Raw genomic sequence first — 24,045 nt, forward strand, 5'->3', positions numbered from 1 at the left:
TATAATTCTGATATCCTCTCAATCAGCTTTCTCTCTCATTTCGAAAATGCATTCATCCCTGGAGCTTTTTAACAGAGGACCAAAGTGTTACCAGGCAGACAGCAGAAGGCCTGAGGCTGGGTAGAGGGTCTGTCCATCTCTGCTGTCTGAGAGTATGACCCCTATGACTGGAGCATGCTGTTAACAAAGAATGAAAGCCCTCTGAATTAATCTAGGGGTTTCACCAGAGCCCAGGCGGAGGCAGAGTTCACATATCAAAGCAATCAGAGGCATGTAGAGTGCCGGAAAACATATGCTGAACAGTATGTAAACCTCCCTCTCAGGGTCAGACTGAGAGGAATCCTACAGTTAGTGGGAGGTGGGCTCAGAGTGGTACCCCTATTCATAACTGTACATTCTCAGTAGGCTTACTGAGACAGGCCATGCAATTAACACCAACCCACTAATTGGTCAACATTTAGAGCAGCCTGTAAACAGGCTGTGGGTGGATATCTATACAGTATACCTGGTAGACAAGTATAGCCAAGGTTTTAATTTGCAACTGTGTATGTACGTTTGTCTGGCTGTATGTGTGTATAAGAAATAACACCGAACAACAACACAAAATGAACTTGTTGCACTGCTTTTCTGCTTAGCAACATCTAAGGTCCTCATATAATTATGCTCCCATTAAAATATCCTGCTGCAGTTTATCCATGTTCATCCTTAGCTCCCTGTAGCTTTAATAGGCTGTTGTGCTCGACTCCAGCTCCCCCCCCCCCGGTCACCATCCTTCCATATAATGATAAATGCCATGTGTCTTTGTGTTATGCAACACCCTATCTTCACATTTGCATACTCCTACTGTTCTATTTTGAACATAAGAGTAACAGTATAGTCAACAGATAGAAATGGTCAGCTCATCATTTCTTAGAAAACCTTTTCAGCTTGATTATCAAAATCAAAATGAGACAGAGAAGGTGCTTTCAAAAGCTCCAAGATGGACCTCAAAGACTAATGTACCTCCACAGTACTCAAGTGGTTCAAAGCTTAGGTAAAATGCAATTAGAACTTGTGCATATAACATCGTTGGAGCACTTGTTCTTAAATAGTTAATGCAAGATGTAATTTATTGCACTATTATAGGTGATGAATATAACCATACACTGTTAAAAGAAAAACAATTTGGCCCATGCTGCTTTTCTTGTAGGTAGTGGGCAATCAATTGAATTAGTGTTGCTAAAACCATGCAGGACAATACACCTGATTTGCAGACAAAAGGGGGTAAACAAGGCAGTGTCTTCTGCGCAAGCCAGGGATCGGTAAACTAAGCTCACTGCAGGATGGGAAGCACAGGTACTGAAGAGAATGGGTGATGGGAAAGTAAAGGGAACACTGTTTTCATTCATGGACTTAGGTAACATTTAGCTCTAGGAGAATTTTAATGATAGTCGTTCCGAGAGACGGTACACAGCCACATTGGTGTCTTCAAGGTCGTATATGCAAAACACAGCTTATCTGTAGTCGCTCCCATGAAGTTTCTCACATACAACTCATGTATAAATGTTGTTGGAGAGAACAGAGGATTGTTCTTTCTTCTTTTCTCACTGTGTGTTGCCTGGAGCCAGGTGCACCCATAATCATTAAAGGAGACTTCTGACTGCATTTTCTTTATGTTTCACTTATTGAGTTCTTCTGAGAAGAACTGATTTAAAAAAAAAAAAAAAAAAAAGAGAGAATTTATCCAACAATGGGAGCCAGGGAACTGTTGCTTTGAGAGACACTGCGCTGGGTAGACAGGCTCGGCCATCATTTCCTTCGATAGTAAAGCAGTTTTTATGTTCACAACTCCCTTTGCAAAGGTGATGTCAGTAAAATTGGTTAAAAAAAAATGCTTAAGTGCTTGCTACAGGTTACTGTGATGCTGAAAAGTGAATCACACCCCCAGTCTCAGGTTACTGCCCTTTGGAGCAGGTTTTCTTCAAGGACCTCTCTTTATTTGGCTGCATTCCTGCTTTTTTCAATTCTGACCAGTCTCCCTGTCCCTGCTGCTGAGAAGCTGCTCTATACTATGATGTTACCACCACAATACTACACTGTAGGGAATCTCATGCGCTGGGAGGTTTTAATCACAGAGACTAACGCTAAATGAGTGTGGATCAGACATATGACGTAAAGCACCAAAACATAATTATACCTGCGGAATTACTTCACCTCACTGTGCACCACAAAGCTTAAGATTCTCTCTGCTGTAGAGCTACAGATGTACACAGAGTCGCTGCGGAGGTGGTGTTTGTTGCCTGAACCTGTTACTTTGCCAGAGCACTATCATCCCTATAGTACAGTGAGGATAAGCATCACTTGTCTCACATGGCTGCATTTTGGACCTACTGCATTCATCATGTTTTTCCCTTTTTAGAGGAAATGACAGGAAAAATAATATTCTAAATCAAGCAATCACATCAAGGGAAACAAATTTACAAACAATGACATGTGACACAGATAATCAAATCTCACCATGTATGTTCCACAGTAGGCATGTCATACTGCGTGATTTTTTTTTTTTTTTTTTTACAGAGAATTGGCTATCATGTGGATGCAGTGTGGTTGGTTTGAAACAGCCAAAAGTGTCTTTCTGGCTTTATACAACTGAGTGCGTTGCAATGTGTGAAGGTATTTTTAGCCATGCCATTCTGGATCAGCACCTGGCTGAAAATAACAGAAGGCTGATTGGAAATATATAGACATAAGTAGTTGTCAAATTTAGCTATGTCTAGTGTGTCTGGTGTGAAGTCATACTGATTATTCCTCCTGTCCCATGTGTTGGTATGGCAATGGCAGGGGTAATTATGGTGGCTAATAAAAGGGATGGGGCAGTGACTGGATGAGTCAAGGCTGGAGGCCTTTGGTTATCTGGATATCTCTGCTAACTAACAGTAAGAACAGGCAGGAGCTGGGGTGAAACTGTGAGGTGGAAGACAGGAGGAAGGAGACTTCTTACATTATGGCATTGACATGGCGGTCCAAGCGAGGGGAGGTACAGCCCAAAATTTCTCCTGGTGACAGAGGTCGACACTGTGGGAGCAGTACGTCATACTCTGGCTTGAGTGCTGCACTAACAGCCTGTGACATGGAGGGAGGGAGAAGGAAAGTCGAGAGATTTACATGTTTTGTCCAGTTCATCTTTAACGCTGTCACTTGTTTCAGAGCAGCTCTCAGTTTGAAATGGCTCTGCTATGTGGGCTAATCTTAAAGTAATCTTACTACACAGATGGATGCCAATCATAACAAACAAACTGACAGACAAATAAATAAATAAATAAAATGTGTAAATGGCTGATCCTAACCTTTCTGTGTTTTTGTAACATTCAGTGCCTGTGCATGTTTAATATTTGTTCCTTTTCTGCAGTTGACAGCTTCCTTGCTTTCTTGTAATAGAAATTGATGCAACTGACAAAGAGGATAGAATATGTATGCAAAAGGAAAAAAAAAAAAAAAAAGAAGTTGTAGTCATAACATCAAGGATCAGAAGAGGGCAATGATGCAAGAATGAGAAAGGCCAGAAAAGATTATACTGAAATTGTGGCCCTAGAGTGATTCTAAATGGGTCATGCATGCCACTAATGCTCATAGAGATGTAATTCCCAACACAGCTACCTGTATATTATACTAAAAAAAGATAATAAAGACATGTAGAAAAGAAGACTATAGATATAATATTCATACAATAAATTAATATTTTCTGAAAAGGCACTCCATAACTCAATAAAAATCAACTCTGCCAAAAACCTTACATTTATTTAAACAAAGTGAAAAGCTGAGAGGTCAAATACACCACCATAAAAAAACCTAAATGCAAGTTAGTGTGGGATTTCAGGTTAATTTAGAGTAGCCTAACTCCCAGTTAACTCACCAGATTCTCCTGCCCATACTGTGTGACCTCAACAAGACTACATAACATAAGGCATCAGTGAGACAAGTATACAGTACCAACTACAAACACAGAGACATGTGCACACATATACAGTACACATGGGTGCACTCAACCACCTCAACATGGGTATAAAAATAACATCAGTGAAAGCCCAGAGTGGTGTTGGTACAACAGCGAATGAAAGCAACAGAACACATTACAGAAGAGAAAGAGAAAAAAAAACAAAACAAGGGTTTTCAAGTTTAATACTATAGCTGCCGCCACTGCTTATGTAAAGAGCAGAGCTGAGCACGACGCTGAACCATGAGGCCTTCTGACTTCACTCTACCTTTTAAATCCAAAACAACTGCTGCTGGATTTCTAAAACCCACACTTGAACTAAGCTTAAGTGTGGAGTGTGAGCATGTTCATATACATGCATAAGCCAAGAACCACAAAAAGTAAACTGTGCAAATACACAAGTGCGTGCTCTTATACTGTGCATACAAAAATACTTTGCTCTGACTGAGAATAATTTCTAGTACGGTGGCTGAATGGTTAGCACTGTTGCTTCACAGCAAGAAGGTCCCAGGTTCGCAACACGGTCTTCTTGTGTGCAGTTTGCATGTTCTCCCTGTGCTTGTGTGGGTTTTCTCCAGGTACTCTGGTTTCCTTCCACAGTCCAAAAACATGTATGTCAGGTTGATTGGTGACTCTAAATTGCCCATAGGAGTGAGTGTGAGTTTGTGAGGTTGTTTGTCTCTATGTGGCCCTGTGATGGACTGGTGACCTATCCAGGGTGTACCCCTGCCTTTCACCCAAAGAGAGCTGGGATAGGCTCTGGCAGATCTCTGTGACCCTGGTTAAGGAATCAGCGGGTATAGAAAATGGATGGATGGATGGATGGAAAATAATTTCTCAGGAAAAGAGACAGAATCTCTCTACCTCAGTTCGCTTTGGCAGAAATATGTACTCACCCACATGCACATAAAATCAGCCAGACTTTGTGCTTAATCACCTGCAGCGCTGCCACAAACTGAATAGTGCTGACGAGTGCCAGTGAATGTCCAGGAGGGAAGTTGAACTTGATAGTGTCCAGGAAGTGTGCATTGTCCATCTGGATGTCCACAAATACATAGAGCATCTTAATACCTGCTGTGGCATCAATGGGGACTGCAGGAAGACAAAAGACAAAAAGACAGAGGGTTGTGTAACATACCGTTAGGTCAGGTAGGGTTGTCGTATACGTTATTGATGGTAACGCTCAGCATATGTTCGGTGATACAGATATAGGTATACACGGTACATGGTATAACTAAAACTCATTTAGCGTGAATTTTCAGCCATGCAGGAACTGATGCAAAATCCTCAATTATTTAGGGAAGGAGAGAGACACATGCGATTACTATTAATGCCATTAATTTCACAGGCCATTTACTACACACCTGGGCCTTGGAGAGGCAGCTAGAGACGTGCTGAGTTAGATGCTGAAAAAGTAGGCGAATAAACGAGGGGAAAAGGGTGTGGATAAGAAAGAAAAATTACGGTTTGCATAGACCATGATAATTATTCTTCCTCTTGTGTTACATTTAATTTGCAGATCAGGAGCAAGGGGACTTTTTTGTTATCATTAAGCAAATGGCCCATTATGGTGCTAATGTTTTATGAGCAAGTGCAGCTCACTTGATAGCCTAGATTAAAGCAACATCAAGGGAGAGGCAGGGGAGCAAAAAATGGCAAGAGGGCAGAAAACAGGCCCTGAATAGGGTGGACTGGAATATACCAAAGAGCTGTAAGATACACATCAAACCTTCACAGAGGATTGAATGCAGATGGGATGGAAACAGAGGCGAGGAATATGAAATTCCTGTGAAAGTAGTAGGCTGGAAAGCAAAAAATATTTCATAATGAACTGTACAAATTCAAAAAGATAGCATGGAAACAAGGAATGGAAAAAGTAATAGGATACTGTGTGTGAGTGTTCTGATTATGGGGGGCGGGGGGTGGGGGTGGGGGTTATCAATTAACTGGCAACAGAAGTGATGAATGGGTTCCCATCGCAGCACAGAGCAAAGGGAAGGAAATGGATAGGGATTTCAAAAGGTGGGTTTAGCTGGAGGCCACATGTTGAGTGGGAAGCCAACAAGTTAAATGTATCGAAAGACTAAAAAGGCTTGAGTAAGTTGAGTAAAGCCTAGACTAACAGCTGGCTGCTACTTGTTTATAGGCACTCCCAAAAACGCAAAGGGCAAAGAAAGTGGCATTGATCTGTGTTCACAATAGCATGGTAGACTGAGAGCACTTAGAGGCTGCAATTACAAACACAGTCAATGAGATGGACAGGACTCACTTGCCCCATCAGTGGTTTTATTTATCTATATGTTGGAGCAATAAGGTCTCTCAGCACAGCTGGTTATTAGTGCCCATGTAAACAAATACACAAGCACATTTATAGCAAGTGGGACTAAGGAAAGTTTGGACATAATGGTATACTGGCTTGTTTTACAGATAGCTTATTTACAAATCAATATGTATAACAAGTACCAGTCTTTGTTGTGCTTTTGGACAACTTCATGAATAATGCAGCAATCATTAAGAACAGCGATAATGGTGGTGTTTTGTAAATGAAAACAAGTCTAACAATTATTTGTAATTTTTATTTTTGCAATTTTTCAATATTAATTTAAACCCTTTGAACCCTAGGACTATTTTTTTAGAACTCTCCTTGAAAATTGTATGCTCATAATGAAATTAGTATATCTCTGCAACCACAAGGTCTATTTGAATACTTTTGGTGTCATATTAAAGGGAACACTTGTGAGATTTGTTAAGATGTGTAAATCAGTATATCTGTTTTATATTTTATCGCTTTGTTGTACTGTGTTTTTACACACATCTTCCGAATATGTGGAGTCTCTGCTTTTCATATTGTGTGTTTTGCATAAAGTGCTGTAGCAGTAGAGCCGGAAATGTGGCAAATGGGTTGACATGGAGGTGCTGTGTGCAGTTTGATATTTAGTAATTAATTTAGTTGTCATTTGAGTTGTGTTTGGGGCATGTAAAAAAGGTTTATATAGTCTTCTAGCTCAGGTTCCGCTGTTTAATTTGATGTACAACATCGCTATTATTCATGGCTATTTGGCAAGAGGCTCTCACATTTATTGATCAGTCAAAAAAAATAAAAATCAGTCAATCAGTATTTCTGCATGGATATTCCATATGTTGTCTTTAATACTCTTTTAAAAATGTAGGTCAGTGCTAAAGGAAGCCACTGAAAACACAACATTAACAGTTTTAAGATATACAGTGGGTACAGAAAGTATTCAGACCCCTTTAAATTTTTCACTCTTTGTGTCATTGCAGCCATTTGCCAAAATCAAAAAACTTCATTTTATTTCTCATTAATGTACACTCAGCACCCCATCTTGACAGAAAAAACCAGAAATGTAGAAATTTTTGCAAATTTATTAAAAAAGAAAAACTGAAATATCACATGGTCATAAGTATTCAGACCCTTTGCAGTGACACTCATATTTAACTCACATGCTGTCCATTTCTTCTGATCCTCCTTGAGATGGTTCTGCTCCTTCACTGGAGTCCAGCTGTGTTTAATTAAACTGATTGGACTTGATTAGGAAAGGCACACACCTGTCTACATAAGACCTTACAGCTCACAGTGCATGTCAGAGCAAATGAGAATCATGAGGTCAAAGGAACTGCCCAAGGAGCTCAGAGACAGAATTGTGGCAAGGCACAGATCTGGCCAAGGTTACAAAGGAATTTCTGCAGCACTCAAGCTTCCTAAGAGCACAGTGGCCTCCATAATCCTCAAATGAAAAAAGTTTGGGACGACCAGAACACTTCCTAGACCTGGCCATCCAGCCAAACTGAGCAATCGTGGGAGAAGAGCCCTGGTGAAAGAGGTAAAGAAGAACCCAAAGATCACTGTGGCTGAGCTCCAGAGATGCAGTAGGGAGATGGGAGAAAGTTCCACAAAGTCAACTATCACTGCAGCCCTCCACCAGTCGGGGCTTTATGGCAGAGTGGCCCGACGGAAGCCTCTCCTCAGTGCAAGACACATGAAAACCCACATAGAGTTTGCCAAAAACCACATGAAGGACTCCCAGACTATGAGAAATAAGATTCTCTGGTCTGATGAGACCAAGATTGAACTTTTGGCGTTAATTCTAAGCGGTATGTGTGGAGAAAACCAGGCACTGCTCATCCCCTGTCCAATACAATCCCTACAGTGAAACATGGTGGTGGGAGCATCATGTTGTGGGGGTGTTTTTCAGCTGCAGGGACACGACGACTGGTTGCAATTGAAGGAAAGATGAATGCGGCCAAGTACAGAGATATCCTGGAAGAAAACCTCTTCCAGAGTGCTCAGGACCTCAGACTGGGCCGAAAGTTCACCTTTCAACAGGACAATGACCCTAAGCACACAGCTAAAATAACAAAGGAGTGGCTTCGGAACAACTCTGTGACCGTTCTTGACTGGCCCAGCCAGAGCCCTGACCTAGACCCAATTGAGCATCTCTGGAGAGACCTGAAAATGGCTGTCCACCAACGTTCACCATCCAACCTGACAGAACTGGAGAGGATCTGCAAGGAAGAATGGCAGAGGATCCCCAAATCCAGGTGTGAAAAACTTGTTGCATCTTTCCCAAGAAAGTACATGGCTGTACATGGCTGTACTAGCTCAAAAAGGTGCTTCTACTCAATACTGAGCACAGGGTCTGAATACTTATGACCATGTGATATTTCAGTTTTTCTTTTTTAATAAATTTGCAAAAATGTCTACATTTCTGTTTTTTTCTGTCAAGATGGGGTGCTGAGTGTACATTAATGAGAAATAAAATGAACTTTTTTGTTTTTGGCAAATGGCTGCAATGACACAAAGAGTGAAAAATTTAAAGGGGTCTGAATACTTTCCGTACCCACTGTAACAATAACAATCTGAGCAGTAAATTCGATATGAACAATGACTTAGTACAATAATAATATATAATATAATAAATGCAGTGAATATTTGGAAATAAATGTCTGTGTATATAAACATGCCTGCTATTTAAAGTTAAAGTGTCATGCTGGTCCATGCTAATAAATCTGTCAAAGTAAAGTTGGTGGCTTGTTTGCTTTACAAAGCTCTTCTAAAACGAGTCATGCTGTCAAATAGTCAATAGAAGAAGGTCCAGTTATACTTCCAGCTATGGCAGCTGGCCTGTGTATTATCTGATAAAAGCTGCTATGTCATGCCAGTTTTTAATTTCTTTTCTGCTATCAGTAAAACACCACAACGAAATAAGAGCCCAATAAGAATAAGTATCATTTTAGAGTCCCCAATTTGAATCCTCTCTGCCCCGCTACCCGCTCACTCTTTCTCCCTTTTTAGCTTCATATTTGTTGTTCAGACAAGGTGACAAGATGGCATTCATACAAAAATATGGTTAATGAATTCCCATCTCAAGCTGTAAACACAGAAAACATGGTTTTGTGATGTTACTTATATTGTCCTGCACCAGATGGAGGTGCGTTGTGATGACAAAGGATTATGATGACACCAACATTGAAAAGTAGATACTGCAGAGGAAATGAAAGGGAAATAAAGGAGCACAGGAGAGAGAGTTTCTCTATGAGTCAGTCAGAACACAGTGGCTTTAATCTTCCACAGGTGTCTGACATCTTGGGAAACAATGTAGATGATGTCCCCATGACCGAGTGATGACAGTGAGCAGTACATACACTCTGGCACCCTTTAACACAAATTCTACAGGAATCTATTGGTCATCTCATTTCTTTAAAAACCACTTCCATCAATTAATATCTGATCTTGCTTCACATACCACAAATAAAATATCTTTGCTGCCTTTATCTTTGCCCAAACTGGCTTTTTCTCAAAAGGGAATGAGTGCACATCTTTGTTTTTTGTAAACATACACGTCTGCACTCATATATTTCTTTGACAAACATCAAATTATGAACGTGCACACACAAAAAGAATAAACACAAGACAAAAAAAGTGCAAGCCAACACAGCGTTAGCTTTTCAGCGTATTAATATTCTGTTGGTCATTTCTGGTATTTGGGAGAGAGGTTGCTCTGCCAGGGATATATCAAAACTATTGATTTAGCATTTCGTCCTATGTTCTGCAAGAGACAGACAGCGGGGGTGAGGGTGAAGGTCCTCAAGACCCGCTTGAGGTTTTCAAAAGGACAGCTCTAATGCATGTTCCCTATTGATCTGCTGGGTAAATGTGGTGCTGAGGCTCCAAAGGTCTAATATGCTTTCCCTACTAGACCTGAGCAGGCTGCACTAACTAGTTATGCTTTCCACTGATCAATACCTGCGTCTGTATGTCTGTGCTCTGACTTCTTTCTCATGCAGCCCCTTGTCAAGCAGGTGGGAGCGCGTGGAGCTTACTCACTTCACTTTTAGCTATGTGGTAGAATCTACATGCATAAATGATGGAGAAACAAACATGCACACAGACAGGTAAGAGTACTCACTCAGACAACTGTGTCCATAATGCACCATGAAATCAGCTCCCAAGGCTCGGGCGGTGAAGTCGTCCACGCAGCAGGCCCCATACGTCACGTCCCCCATCACAACAGTATCGGCCTCTGTGAACCTGGGAGGTACACACACACAGTAATCAGTGCTGTCACAGACTGTATACACATCCTGTCACTCTTTACCATGGCAATTAATACACATGGCATGCCAGGCACGGTGTGATTATGAAAGCACTGAGTAAGATCACTCTCTTTCCTCGTGCTACACATAGACTACATAATATCTGACAGCTTTGTCAATCAGTGACTGACTCAGCCTATCAGGGTGACACACTGCTATTCCTTTGCTTTTCATGACCGGCAGCCAATGGCCCGAGTGCAGCTCAAGCTGTCTGGTAGTTAAAGCCGTACCAGATGAGGGTTAATAGGACACCAGTCAGTCTGGCCATAGAAATAAGGCTGGCTAAAGGGAAGACGAAATAGGAGAGGAGTGCAAGAACTGGTACACATAAGCAGATTAGAGTTTATAGGACCTTGGCCATTCTATCTCTGGCCTGGATTTATACAACATTTGAAACAGCTAGTGTTTGGAGCATGAAAATAAACTACTCAGACTAAATGCCATACACTGCAAGTAGGTTGAGAGTGTAGCACAGACCATGTGGGCCTGATGTTTCACTTTGTAGCTAAAATAGGGAAAAAAAATAAATCATGGCCTTCTTGAAAGGAAAAACCAAATTAAACAGGCATCTGTGCATCTGAACCTGTTAAGAATGAACTGCTGATTGGACTACAGAAAAACAAGCTCTTGCTTTTATCACCTTTTGTGCCCCTTTATGGCAAATAAAATATTAAGTAAACCCATAAAGGCTAAGTAAAATGAATAAAGGCTGAGAGTAACAAAGGTATTGCATGAGAAAAAACTCGAGTCGACAAGGGGGGTGGTTGTAAATGGTCAAAGTTGCCAGGTATATGTGGCTGTGTCCTGACAGATTTAGACAGAAAGGGTGAAAAGGATATGAGATGCAGGGCTTGGGGAGAGAAGAAGGAAGAGATAAACAGACATGGCTGCACACAAAACAGCTTCTGTAGTTACCAATAGATTCTTAGTAATGTGTCTCCTGCTGCCTAGTCTTTCAACCCACATCCATTCTCTGTTTATTCCTCAATCTGCTTCTCGCATGGGGCTTCAGATAAAGTTTCTATTTAGCTCTTCCTCCCTCATTCTTTTTTTTTTTTTGTAATCTCTGGTTTGCGCTCTCTCTGGGCTCCTCATCATTGTCCCTCAGTTTTTAATGCTGTCTCATTCTCGCCCTCTCCCTATTTCTCTGTCGTTTCTCCTTTAATGGCTGCTCTCAAGTGAAGGGCAGCACGGACCAGCTGAGCCCAGGAAAATATAGACAGAGCATTTCATCTGGTAAATAAATATTTGCCTTAGAAGATTTGAATCAATTACCCGCTCTCTTGTCAAGGTTTTGATTTTGTCTGTGTGTCTGTTTGTACAGCGTACACGTGTGCACGCAGCAGGGAGCAGGAAGGTAATTATGGGTCACAAAAAAAAAAAAAAAAAGATAAAACTCATAAGGTCTGAGACAATTCCTGCACTAGTTTTCTCATTCACTATAGTCCATTGTTCTTTCATGGCGGTCTGTTGATTCTGTTTGGAGTTGCATCAACCTTTCAGCTAAAAATACACAGCCTGCCCACCAGGAAAAAAAAAAACAAAAAAAAAGACTATTCCCTGCAATCCCCCGCAGACCACGCAGAATCATCTACAATGCAAAACACAGCAATACACAAGATTACCTCATCTAATCAGTCATCTATCTGCCAGAAATACCATTATCACGCTACCTTCATTGGCAGGGAAAAGCGTATCTAGTTATTTCCAGAGTAAGTACAGTGAAATTCTATGGTAATAAATGCTGAGAATATGATGTAGAGGCCCATATGAGACATGTGATGCCACTGAAACATGAGCAGAGTAAATACTAGGCAACATATAGCTGCATATCAATCTGGGGGAGAGGAAAAGAAGGGAAAAAGATGCTAGAACAAATGCTAATAAGAGAGTGACAGATTGAAAAATGTACCTGTGTTAATCAAAACCTAGTCCTAATGCACATTATCTCCCACTGGGCAATCTACATGACTGCTGGGTACATACAGTCTAGTGTGTATGTATGTATGTATGTATGTATGTATGTATAAGGACTGTTTAGGGGTTCAACAGTAATTGCACAGATTCAGCTAAAGCAAAACTAAATCATGCTATTTAAAATTCTGTGGAAAATCTTTTGCATTGTCTTCTCTGGTGATGCTCTCGCAGGCTTCACTGCAGCCACCTGCTTGTTGTAAGGTCTCTCTGTCTTTAGTATGGTCTTCAAGAGGTGAAGGCAGTGCAGGTGAACTGAAAGCAAGGGGCTGACTCATCCAGTCGAATATTCCACTCATGGGTGGTCTACTGAACAGGCCCCACTGGACACGAGGAGTCTCCTCAGGCCCCTGGAGCTTGTCTCCAAAATATTCCAGGAAAAGACATAAAAACCAAAATAAACACAAAACAGCCACATAGAGATTCTAAATATCTGCAAGAAGACGCAAAATGACCACTAAGAGATACAAAATGACCACAAAAATTGCAAAAAAACACAAGGAGACACAAAAAGACTACAAGATGATGCAAAATAACCAAAAATACAAACAACTTTGCTTTGTATGTTTAGACTCGTGGGCCTGTTGAAAGATGAAGAGTTGTCCAATGAGTTTGATGTATTTGGCTGAATGTGACCACCCAGGACTGCTCCTGTACACCTCTGCATTCATCCTGCTATATATGTCGGCAGTGAAATCATCAATAAATGCAAATGTGCCAGTTCCACTGGCAGACATACATGCTCAAGCCAAAACAGATCCTCCACCATGGTTGAAAGAAGAGGTGGGATGATTTTCTATTTTCTATTTCTATCATTTTCACAAAATCTGATTTGGTTTCATCAGACCACTGAACCTTAATCAAGGATCTATCTTAATCTTTGTTTTGTGAGGTTCATCCTCATTTTTGGGGTTTTCCAGGGGTTTGAATATTGTGGTAAATTCACAGAGGTTCTGGTCATGAAGCCTTACTTAATGAGGAATGAGTTTGACTTGCTATGCAAGTCTGTGCTGTGAAGAAAAAAAAAAAGTGCAACTGCCCCAATATTTACAGCCTGGACTGAATAAAGCGCAAGTGTCTTCAGATCCTTCCTCACTTACATTTATTCCTCTTCTACTCAGTTATCTCACTTTCTCTCCATTCCTGTCTGCACCACAGTGTCAGTCGTCTTCACAGTTCACTCCGTATATCAGCGCTGGGATTGCCTCATCTCAGGGTACTCAGTTTAGCCATTCCAACTGAAACGTCATTAAGATCTAATTAAGATGTCAGAGAAGCTTGTGAATTCCATAACAACACTGGTTAATGAGCTCTTTAGCATATGGCACAATATGTGTAAGAAACTGCTAACTGATCTGAATCCTTGTTATTAAAAAAAAAAACTTTAGTGTAAGTACCACGAATAAAATAACAAGTTAACCTGCCTGCAAACATAAGGCGTAAACTGCAATATAAATATTCACGTGTGCATAGCTGCAGATTTAGTGCCAACTTATTATATCACTGTTTATCAACAGGTTAAGGAGCTGATATGTTAGATATAAATAGCCCCTCAGTCTGCTCCATTATTGCCCTACTGTGCCACAGTAGGCATGAAAGCAGATTAATCTTTCTGCTCCGGCCCTCTTGAGATGATATCCTTTTGTGGTTTTGACAGGAATTTCCTCTGATGCTGCCATAAAAGCATGCAGGCACCAGTGCCTTAGAGCTCAGAGATGTTGGAGCAGACAAAGAGAATAAAAAAAAAAAAACTTCTCCTGTTTCTGAACCATCCCATTAGCACATACAAAGCCATTCTGTGGCAGATGACACTTATCTGTTGATGAAAATTACTAGACTGAACTTAACTTAATTTAACGGGCTTCCACCATCTGTTTGAATAAGCACCGATTGAAGGTTTGCTGTGTTTTGAGATGTGGAAAGTCACAGGTAATTTTACACTCTGATATTCAGCTTTACTCTTAGACCAGTCAGTCTGAAAAAGAATCAGTATTTTAAAAAACTCTTACATGGAGACTTTTCTATTGAAAAAACATGAAAAACTAGTTTGATGTCATCAAATTTGAAATGATTTTTTGGTGGAGGATGAATTTCATGGTCTTTACATTGTTTAGCTGTTATGCAGTGCATATTTTTAGCAGTGTAGCTGAAGAAATAGGATGTGCACATGGTGGTACGGGGGAGATTTATTCTTGCTTTGCATCATCATACATTTATACCTTGAGGGTGTCAAATACTTCAACAGTTGGGTTTCAGATGTTTCAGCAGTCCTGCAGAGCTCCATCCAATTTTGAAGCTTTACTCTGATGCAGGCCAACTAAGGATACACAAAATCGATATGATCACTCATATTCATGTGGATGTAATGCTACAGATTTCTGTATTGAAAGGACTACATACGATACTTTGCTACTTATTTTGATCCCTTGAGATTAGGTGCAGAGATGATTGTAGGTTAAATTGTAAATTGTCAGCTGTAATTACTTGCAACTGCCTGAATTTCCCTTTGGGGATGAATAAAGTTTATCTAATCTTATCTTAATGAAAGACCAGACACATGCTGACAAAAGAGACCAAACAGCTTAAAAAGTTTGACTTCTGCAAATGTAACCACTAGGCTAGATGTCCCTCAAAACTCTTGCAATCTAATTGGATGACAGCAAACCTTTACCAGTTTTATTAGTCTTCATACTTCTTGGTACAGTATTTACAACAGTAGTCATTCTAAAAAGCACTGCACCTTTGATTTCTAGTTACAGTTAACTGCATGAAAAAGGTCACAAAATAACGTGAGCACCACAGCTTTCTCAACTAATAATCTGAGTTATGCCTACAACAACACGGCTCCACATGGTACAGACTTGTTCAAACAAGTTAGAAACCAGATCATGAGACTTCATAAAGACACGACAGAGCACAAGAGCAAGTGCTTCCCACTTGGCACAAGGATCATCTGTGAAGAACTGGTGTTTTTCATGTACGACCAGACCGTGGGTGAGCAGGCACTGAGCAGGACTACCGTCATGACTGCACAGTGGCAATTGTGCGATATGGCAGTGCGCAGATATAGGGCTGCCTGAGTGCAAAACATGTAGAGATGACATTTATAGATGTCAACATGAAATGAAATGATGAATGAAACAATGATCAGCAGCAGAGGACTATAGATCAGTAGTGTCAATACTTTGAAGATTGATGGCCCCAACCCATACTGACTAAAAAAAAAAAAAGCACTAAAGTGAGTGTCATGTTTAGAGAGTTGTTACTGAAAGGCATTTATGTCTCTGATTCCATCTCCACTGTACCGGAAAGCAAGTTAAGCCTTGCTCAAGGGCAAGGCAGAATAGAGAATGTAACTTGCTTGACTTCCCAACTGACATAACTGGTGGTCTGTTCATTTAAAGGAAGCAGCGGTTAAAAAAAAACAAAAAACAAAACCTCTTATGGCTCTTACGATGTTTCATTGTACTGATGTACAGAGTGCAATCAGGCCCATTTAAGAAGAATAACAAGCTCTCATAAGCTGCATTAGCACAGCCTGTCATGCATTTATGCATTTGCTTGACAAGCGTGTGGATGGTCAACAAGCCTGTCAAACAAAAACAGCAGCAACAAAAAAAGAACTGGCAACAACTCAAAGTCATTTGCCACCATCAGGTGGGCTAAAGCAATTTGCAAATTTACATGCGTTCTTATTTCCCCACAGATGTCATTTAATTTGTTCAGCAGTAACTTTGCTAGTCAAGTGCAAAATGGGTGAAAAAAATAATTAAAGCTTTGTCAGGCTTTCTGCATCCTTTTGCGCTCAGCGGTAAATATTACAGTATTTTCAAAATTGTCTAATGGTAAGTTTCACCTTACAGCATTTCCGATCCAATTAAAACATTAACATGACGTACAGTTATGGCAGAGGATTCCAGCAGCTATAACCACATTCTGGCAGCAGGATAGCTTGATAGTTAGCACCTTCCTGTGACTTAAAAGTTTCTGAATTTGAAATCTTGAGCCAAGTCTATATCAAGTTCTATATCAAGTTTTCATGTCGTCTTAGTACCGCATGGGTTTTCTTCCATGGGCTCTGAGTTTTCTCTCATCTTCCAAATACATGTAAATGGGTTGATGAATCTAATTCTGAATACATTGACCCTGATTGTTTGGATATCAGACTGCTTTACTGGCTTTCACTCCGGTGCATGCTGGGATGGAGGCCAGTCTTTCCTAATATCCTCTAACAATGCTACCATCTGTTCTTTTATAAGGCAGGTCAACCTATCATTTTATTTCTGGTACCTACATTAAAATTTAATCATGTACAAAAACAAAAAAATTACACTTTGTATAGAATTCAATTCAAGTAAACAGGGAAATAAGAGAATAGAAGGCAGATGCAGAGCTCACAGAAATCAGGGTGTTTCTCACACTACTGGCAGCTGTTAACAAACAACAGTTTGCTTTGCCATGCACACATTAGCATTTACAGTATATCAAGCTACTGGCAGTGGACTTATTATTTATGCAGGTGAGTAACAAGCATATGTTCCATAAGCTAAAAGTAGCTCTACATAATGCACAGATGCACGTACAATACTGTAGATATGTGGCAGAATCATTGCATGTGAAATGATATCACTATCTTGGCTTCTTGGACAATGGTAAACAACTTCATCAATTCAAAATTAGATTTCAATCATCTTTAAACATCCATCAGTTTTAACATTACATCAGCTGTTGCTAGGCAACAATTTTAGCATGCATGCACCTTTTTAGGGTTTGAGCATGCCCATCTTATTATTGATGTGTCTATTTTTGCATTAATTTTATTAATAAACAGAGAAAACATTTGACACCAATGGGACATGTACAAACATAAGGATTTTTGATTTTTAATGCTGCCACTATGCATCATGATGTCAACTTCGTTTACTACTACTACATTACATCAATGTATCTATCTTTAGTGTTTATACATATAGAAATCTTTCACAGTGTCTTCTGTTTTTGATAGAAAGCACTCACAAGCATCAGCATCTCAGCTCACTCTTTCTTTCTTTACCACAGAATAGTATAAAGATGCGATTTCCCCAAATTAAGAGAATCTGGTGTCTGCCAAACTTGTGTGGGCACAGGTAGATTGTTATAAAATATATTTAGCTGCTCTTGTGCTCACTGATGATATATCGAGGAGTGTCAGAAGTTTCCAAAAGATCTACAAAACTACTCTCATCCAACTGTCCCTTCTTCAGAGTAATTCTATCCCCTGTGCAACTGCTCAGAGCTCATGAAAAAGATGTCTTAATGAAATGTCTCTAAAACCGTTATTATAGGTAAATAGAACACAGATTATCTAATCAGATTTTGAGCACTCCTCTTAAATACATTGAGATGGCAATATTGTACTTACTATAGGCCCAGAGTCTTTACTGGAGGAGTTTTAACATATGTTTAACAAAAACAGCAGGTCTCATAGAAAAAGTGAGAAGCAGGTCAACAAGGTTGGTAAAGGTGCACTTTCACAGTTGCAGACAGCTCAAATGCGCATATGTGGAGTGTTTCAATACCAAGACAACATGCAAACACACACAAGGACAAAGCTCACCATTACTGCTCAACAGATGTGTACATGTGTGAGTTATTTCCTACATCAGGCAAAGACTCATCTTTTATTCCATTACATTTCAGACATCAGCCCACCCCCAGCCTATTGTGTGTCTGTGAGTGGGCTTCTCTCGGAGGCAGCAAGGTAGTACGGCCGAGATGAACCAACATTATTTCCTCCTTAAATGAGATCAGTTTAGGCAAATGAGCAAAAAAAGATTAAATCAGAAAGAAAGAGCAAAATTACAGTCCAGTGGAAGAGTGTTGAGTGGGAGAGAGGGAAAACAGCATGTGAAGAGTGAAAAAACAGAGTAGGAGAACAGAACATAACAAAGATGGAGGTAGAAAGAGAGAAGGAGGAAACCAAGGATGACGACAACAATGAGAGGCCAGACTACGGAAGACGGATGAGCTGTTTGCTGCCAGGTTTGTAATATTAGCAAATCTGATATCTATAATCTGCTTTCCGCACATAGAAAATATCCTGACAAAGTATTGCCCACCAAAATAAATTTGGCAAGGGACACTGCAGGAAGATTAAATGATCTCCACTCTTTTTCTCATTGTACACATCTTCCACTCAACATCTCTACCCTCCAATTTATTTTTATTTCATTGTCATATTGACACAGGAATCCCGGGCCACCAGTCTTCCATAGAGAAAATTTGGAGACAAAGCCCCCTATAAAATCTGACAGTCTAACTGCAGCCATTGAACATCTGCCAGGAATGAATAAACAGAGAGGCGTGTGGCAGAGAGTATGGGATGACGCTTTAGACAGATGTTTTCAGTAATACCATTAGATAATCCTTTAACTCCCTGAAAAACAAGATCATTAGTGCTATTTCTGTGAGTGTATCTCATCTATTTGTCATGGCATTTATTCAAAAGCCTGAGCCATGGGTCATTATGGAAAAGCCTACAGTTTTATCAAGATAGAGCTCCAAACTGCACAGTGTTGCAGTGTATGCTTAAAAGAGCTGCAATCCAATTTACTGAACAAAACAAATTGGTGATATGGCAGTTATTACAAGTGACTGTTGTGCTGATATTGCTATAGAAGCAGAACTCAGGGCTAGTCCTATAACCAGGAACAGATCTAATCTCCAATAATCTCTAAAAACTGAATTGAGTTTGACACAGTGGTTATCAGATCCGTGAGGTTATAAAGACAGGGATCAGGATAAGGGACCAAAGAGAACAGATAATGGGAGTATTAAGTGCTATTGTACAGCTAGAAGAACACTTAAGCTTCCTTGAAGCTGATGCTTCTGGTTGAAAATATTAATTTAGTTCATATTTAACTCCTATGTAATTAATCATACAATAGGCAGTCATGTAAAACCAGCATACAAAGTTAGAGACCTTAAAGCTCCAAAAAACTTAATAATAAAAGCTATGCAGCACAGACTTGATTCCATAAGCCAATTTTTCAACACCACATGTCGTCCTCAAAGATTAAAAAACAAAACCTGGGGCAGCTGGAAGCTCAAGACGGTCTGTGTCAAAGGATGGTTATAATGAGTAAAATCTTCCAGAATTCATTCCTGCATACATGAGGTTTGCCAATCAACAAGTGAGGATTGGTGGCCACGAGAGCCAAAGACAATGAAACACTGTTGTGGTCATAAATTCACATACCCCTGGCACAGTCTGAGAAATACTGGCCATTTTTAAAAGACATAAATGATCATGCTGAAACCTTGTATTTTTAATGAAAATGGTCAGAAAGTATCTTTAGTCATTTTTCATTCTGATTTTCAAAAGGCAGACACAGGTTCTGAATGTTCAGTTATATTTTCCAAGAAATGGAAAATACATATTCTAATCTAAATTTACGAGCACAAGCGTATAACCAAAAAAAGGTCATGTTAACTCAGTGAGATGTTTTTGTATTCTGTCCTGTGTGGTGTAAAGTTGATAAAAACATTATTCAGACTAAAAGTGGCAGCACAACTTCAGCTTTATTTATAGTGCATTTAGCAGCAAGGTCTCAACACACTTGACAAGAATATAACACCACATTTATGCTGAAATTGATAAAAGATTATAAGACAATAAAAAAACAAAATCATAAAATGCAAGGACTATAAAATGACAAAAACAAGTAAATAACAGAAGCAGCATTAGCCAAGAGCAATTAAAAATAGATATAGCTTTAGTTTTGATTTAAACGGCTCAATAGAATCAACATTTTTTAATGTCACAGGTTAATGTGTTCCACATTGCAGGTGTTCTGTGAAAAAAGCACGAGAACCTGCCAATTTGTTTCTCATGGGCGGTATAACCAGGAGATCTGCATTTTGTGTGCAACGGTGTCAGACAGGGTTCTAGTGGTGGATAAGGTCAGAGATAGGACAGGGAAATGACATGAACTATTTTGGATGTACGTAGTAGGACTACATTGAAGTCAGCCCTATAGGTAATAGGTTGCCAGTGTGGGGATGCAAGATGTGATCAAGTTTGTAAGTGTTGTGAGTATTCTGGCAGCAGTGTTTTGGACCATTTGGAACTGTGTGTTGCAGTACTTGTGGGAGGAAGAAACAAATGCATGAATTAAATTCTGAGGGTTGGGTTTGGTCTGGTCGGGCATGATTTAACTATACAGTTGTAATGTTGCAAAGATGAAATAAAGCTGATTTTGCAATAGATTTTATGTGTGACTGTCAATAGTGATACCTAGATTTCTGACCGTTGATGCCTGAGGGACAGTGTAACTATTTAGGTTTACCATAAGACTGTCGAAATGACAGTGTAGATGGGGAGGACTAAACATAATAAACTTGGTTTTCTCACTGTTCAAAAGTGAAACATTTTGTAGCATCAAATGTTAATTGACCTAATAGCAAAGCTAAAAGCTTCCTAGGTTGGACTGTTCATTAAGTTTAATGTAGATGTTAAATTGGAGGTTATCAGCATAGCAGTGAAAATCAATGTACTGTCTGATGATGTTACCAACAGGGAAGGGATACAGTGTGAAGAGCAATGGACCAAGTACTGAACCATGTGGTACCTCATAGCGTAAGGCGGTGGCTGAAGTCTGTAGCTGTTGACATGTTCCTCCAGTCATAACAGACCAGTGGTGACTTAAATTTGTTTTTGTTTAAACAAATTATGCATAGTGACAAGGTTGCAAGTGGTGATTTTCTGTTAGTGTTGTACAGCTGCTAAAGTGGTATTTACAATGTTTACAACAGCCTTGACAGTAATGTTTTTCGTGCTGTAATTGCACATATGGCATATAGTTTTTATTTTTGAATTTATAATTAATTGAAAATTCTATCTTTTGCCATATCAGCTAGCCATACTGTAGAGGACTTTGGAAATTTTGTTAACTTAACTGTTGGATTCTTGACCACCTCCCTGACTCCCTCTTCCTGCCTGCTTACTTAGTTTGGACGGAAGACCGACTATAGGAAGAGTCCTGGTAGTTCCAAACATCAAATTCTACACACAATAGGATAATTAAAAAAACGCAATGTATCTGACCACAGTTAAAGATATAAATGGTTTTATAAATAATCGGTTTTATTTTTAATTTTTTATAAATTTGCAAACATTTCTAAATTTCTGTTTTTACTTTGTTCTTATGGCTTATAGAGTGTTGCTAAAATAGCAATTTTATTCATATAAATGCAGTAAAGGGGGCAAAAAGAGAAGGGGTCAGAATGCTCTGATGTCACTATAAGTAGTTTCATTTGGGTCAAAGACTAAATATAAACATTTTTAAATAAAAAAACAATAAACATAACGGAAAATAGAGGATATATGATGAACACATATCCCAAAGATATGTTCATATTTTCATGGTAGAAAATAGCTGCTGGACTAGGTTCACATGTTTTAAAACACACACTGAAACACTAAACTTATTGTAACGTAAAGCAGAATTTCAAATCATACTTTCATGAATTGTTTTTTTTTTTCTCAATTTGCAGCTTGCACAACCCCAACTTCAAATGGCATAGCAATATCTGTGGAAGTATTATGAAAGCATATTTTAAGAGCATGTGTAATATTCTCCCAGTACATTCTTTCCACGCTGTGCATATTATAACATGCTTCTCTGTGAGTGCAATTAGATGGAGATGTGTCTGGTACTGTGCTATCCAAAATAAAAGAGATTATAGTTGGTCTGACTGGTTGTGTTGGAGCGAGAACTGAGAGGAACAAGATTGTAACCTCCAGCACTTACTGTAGTGTTGCTTTACTCCTTCACACACTGCTGAGAAAAAGGAAGCTGTGTGCACTTGTGTACGTGTATATCATTAATTCATTAATAAGAAGTATCCAGGTTAAGATGCTGTCTCCACTAGCAGGCTGAGCAACTAATGCCTTCACCAAAGTGCTCATTACTATTCTCACATTTCAGCTAGAAGTTGAAAGCCACACATTAGAAATAATCGCTCAGAACCTCCATCTGGCTTGCCCCATCTCATCCAAAGTGATCTTTTTTTTTTTCCTTCCTGTATCTATGGAGGGAATCAATTGTACTTTTGTGACAGCTGAGGCAATTTCCAAGGTGCTATCTGCCAGGATATCATATTACACAGTGCCAGCACCTATCAGGATTTCCAGTCTGCCTGGACATGATGCTGCCGTGGATGAGATGTAAGATTAGCAAAGACAGAAGTGGCGGGTGTCTGGCTGGTCTTCTAGGCCTTTGTCTGTGAGATTCACAGGGACATCAGGGTGACTGATTCACTTTACACCCTCTCATACCAGTACCCAACAATACAATCAAATATGCCTGTGACTTAGAGGTGAACGGTACCTAGTCTGAAAAAACTACATTCAGTATTTAAAATATCTTGATTTTAATTTTCAAAGCTATACCAGATGCCACAGATTTTTGTGCATGGGCTGAAAAATAATGCACCCAAATTTAAAAAAAAAAATGTCATTGCTCTTCAACCCTTTTGATTACTCCATAATCCTGGCCTTTTTTTCCGTAGGCAACTCAAGGCAAAACTCAAGAAATACTGAACCAAGGATACAGAAGCACAAGCATGTTAATTTGTTTTTTTTTAGTTTTTTTTTTTAGTGGGAGACCATGGAGGATTTAAGAAAAAATAAGGCATATAGCCTCTAGTAGCCATAGCCAACAGCATGAACCAATTCTGTGTCTGTTTATCAACTCAGATCCATGTAGCATTTTGAGAATGAGGAGAGATAAGAATAAGAAAGAAGAAGAATGAGTATATAGCCTGTTTGCTGCTGGGTTTGCCCTATTAGGAAATCAAATACCTATAAGTTTACTTTGGATATAACAGACAATACAGAGATAAAATGCTCCCCTTCAAATACAAATTTGGCACGGGTTAGTAGGTGTGAGGTTTGACCTTGCTCGTCCCTCATTTTGTCTTCAAGTGTAAATCTCCATGTCTTTTTGTCTACAGGTGTCGGAGAGGACACAGAGGAACAGAAAAACCCGGCTGATGCTGACAGATTTTCCCAGGACTTATAGGTGGTCTCTGAAGATGAGACATTGCTGGAGTTCAGCACAAGCTTCCAAGTGGGCAGTGAGAATGTGCCTGGCAAGAGAGCTAATTAAACAGCACACGGCTCAGTGGGTGGGCTGGGAGCTCATATATGGATATATCATATATGAGAGCCTCATATAGGCGAGGAGCAGACAGAAGTTAGAGTGGGCAGAGACACCAGGAAACCAGGCTGCACATATGCACAAAAAACAGACACATATGCACATACATATATGCTGGCACACAGACACATTTGCTCCCTCACTAATGCCCAGCAGCTCTACTGCTACAGCTCAGCTGCGCTGTGGGCGCCACAAGGACTGTGAGGTGTGAGTGAAAGAAGGAGCTGGAGGCTCCTACTGGGCTCCTTCCTAATGGTTGCGAGTTGACATTTACCCTAGGTG

At 39.8% G+C, this 24,045-nt stretch overlaps 1 protein-coding gene across 2 annotated transcripts in view; it reads right to left on the minus strand.

Annotated features, from left to right (window-relative positions):
* dph1 (diphthamide biosynthesis 1) overlaps nucleotides 1-24,045 on the minus strand; it is a 56,288-nt gene that overhangs the window by 15,418 nt on the left and 16,825 nt on the right. For both annotated transcript variants that reach the window (XM_026321493.2, XM_026321503.2), the window contains exons 4-6: nucleotides 10,402-10,523; nucleotides 4,911-5,065; nucleotides 2,981-3,102 (exon numbers count right to left, since the gene is read on the minus strand). In XM_026321493.2, the coding sequence (XP_026177278.1) occupies nucleotides 2,981-3,102; nucleotides 4,911-5,065; nucleotides 10,402-10,523 (399 nt within the window). The remainder of the gene's footprint in view (nucleotides 1-2,980; nucleotides 3,103-4,910; nucleotides 5,066-10,401; nucleotides 10,524-24,045) is intronic.

The sequence above is a fragment of the Mastacembelus armatus genome, chromosome 13, assembly GCF_900324485.2.
Source record: "Mastacembelus armatus chromosome 13, fMasArm1.2, whole genome shotgun sequence".
Classification (NCBI taxonomy): domain Eukaryota; kingdom Metazoa; phylum Chordata; class Actinopteri; order Synbranchiformes; family Mastacembelidae; genus Mastacembelus; species Mastacembelus armatus.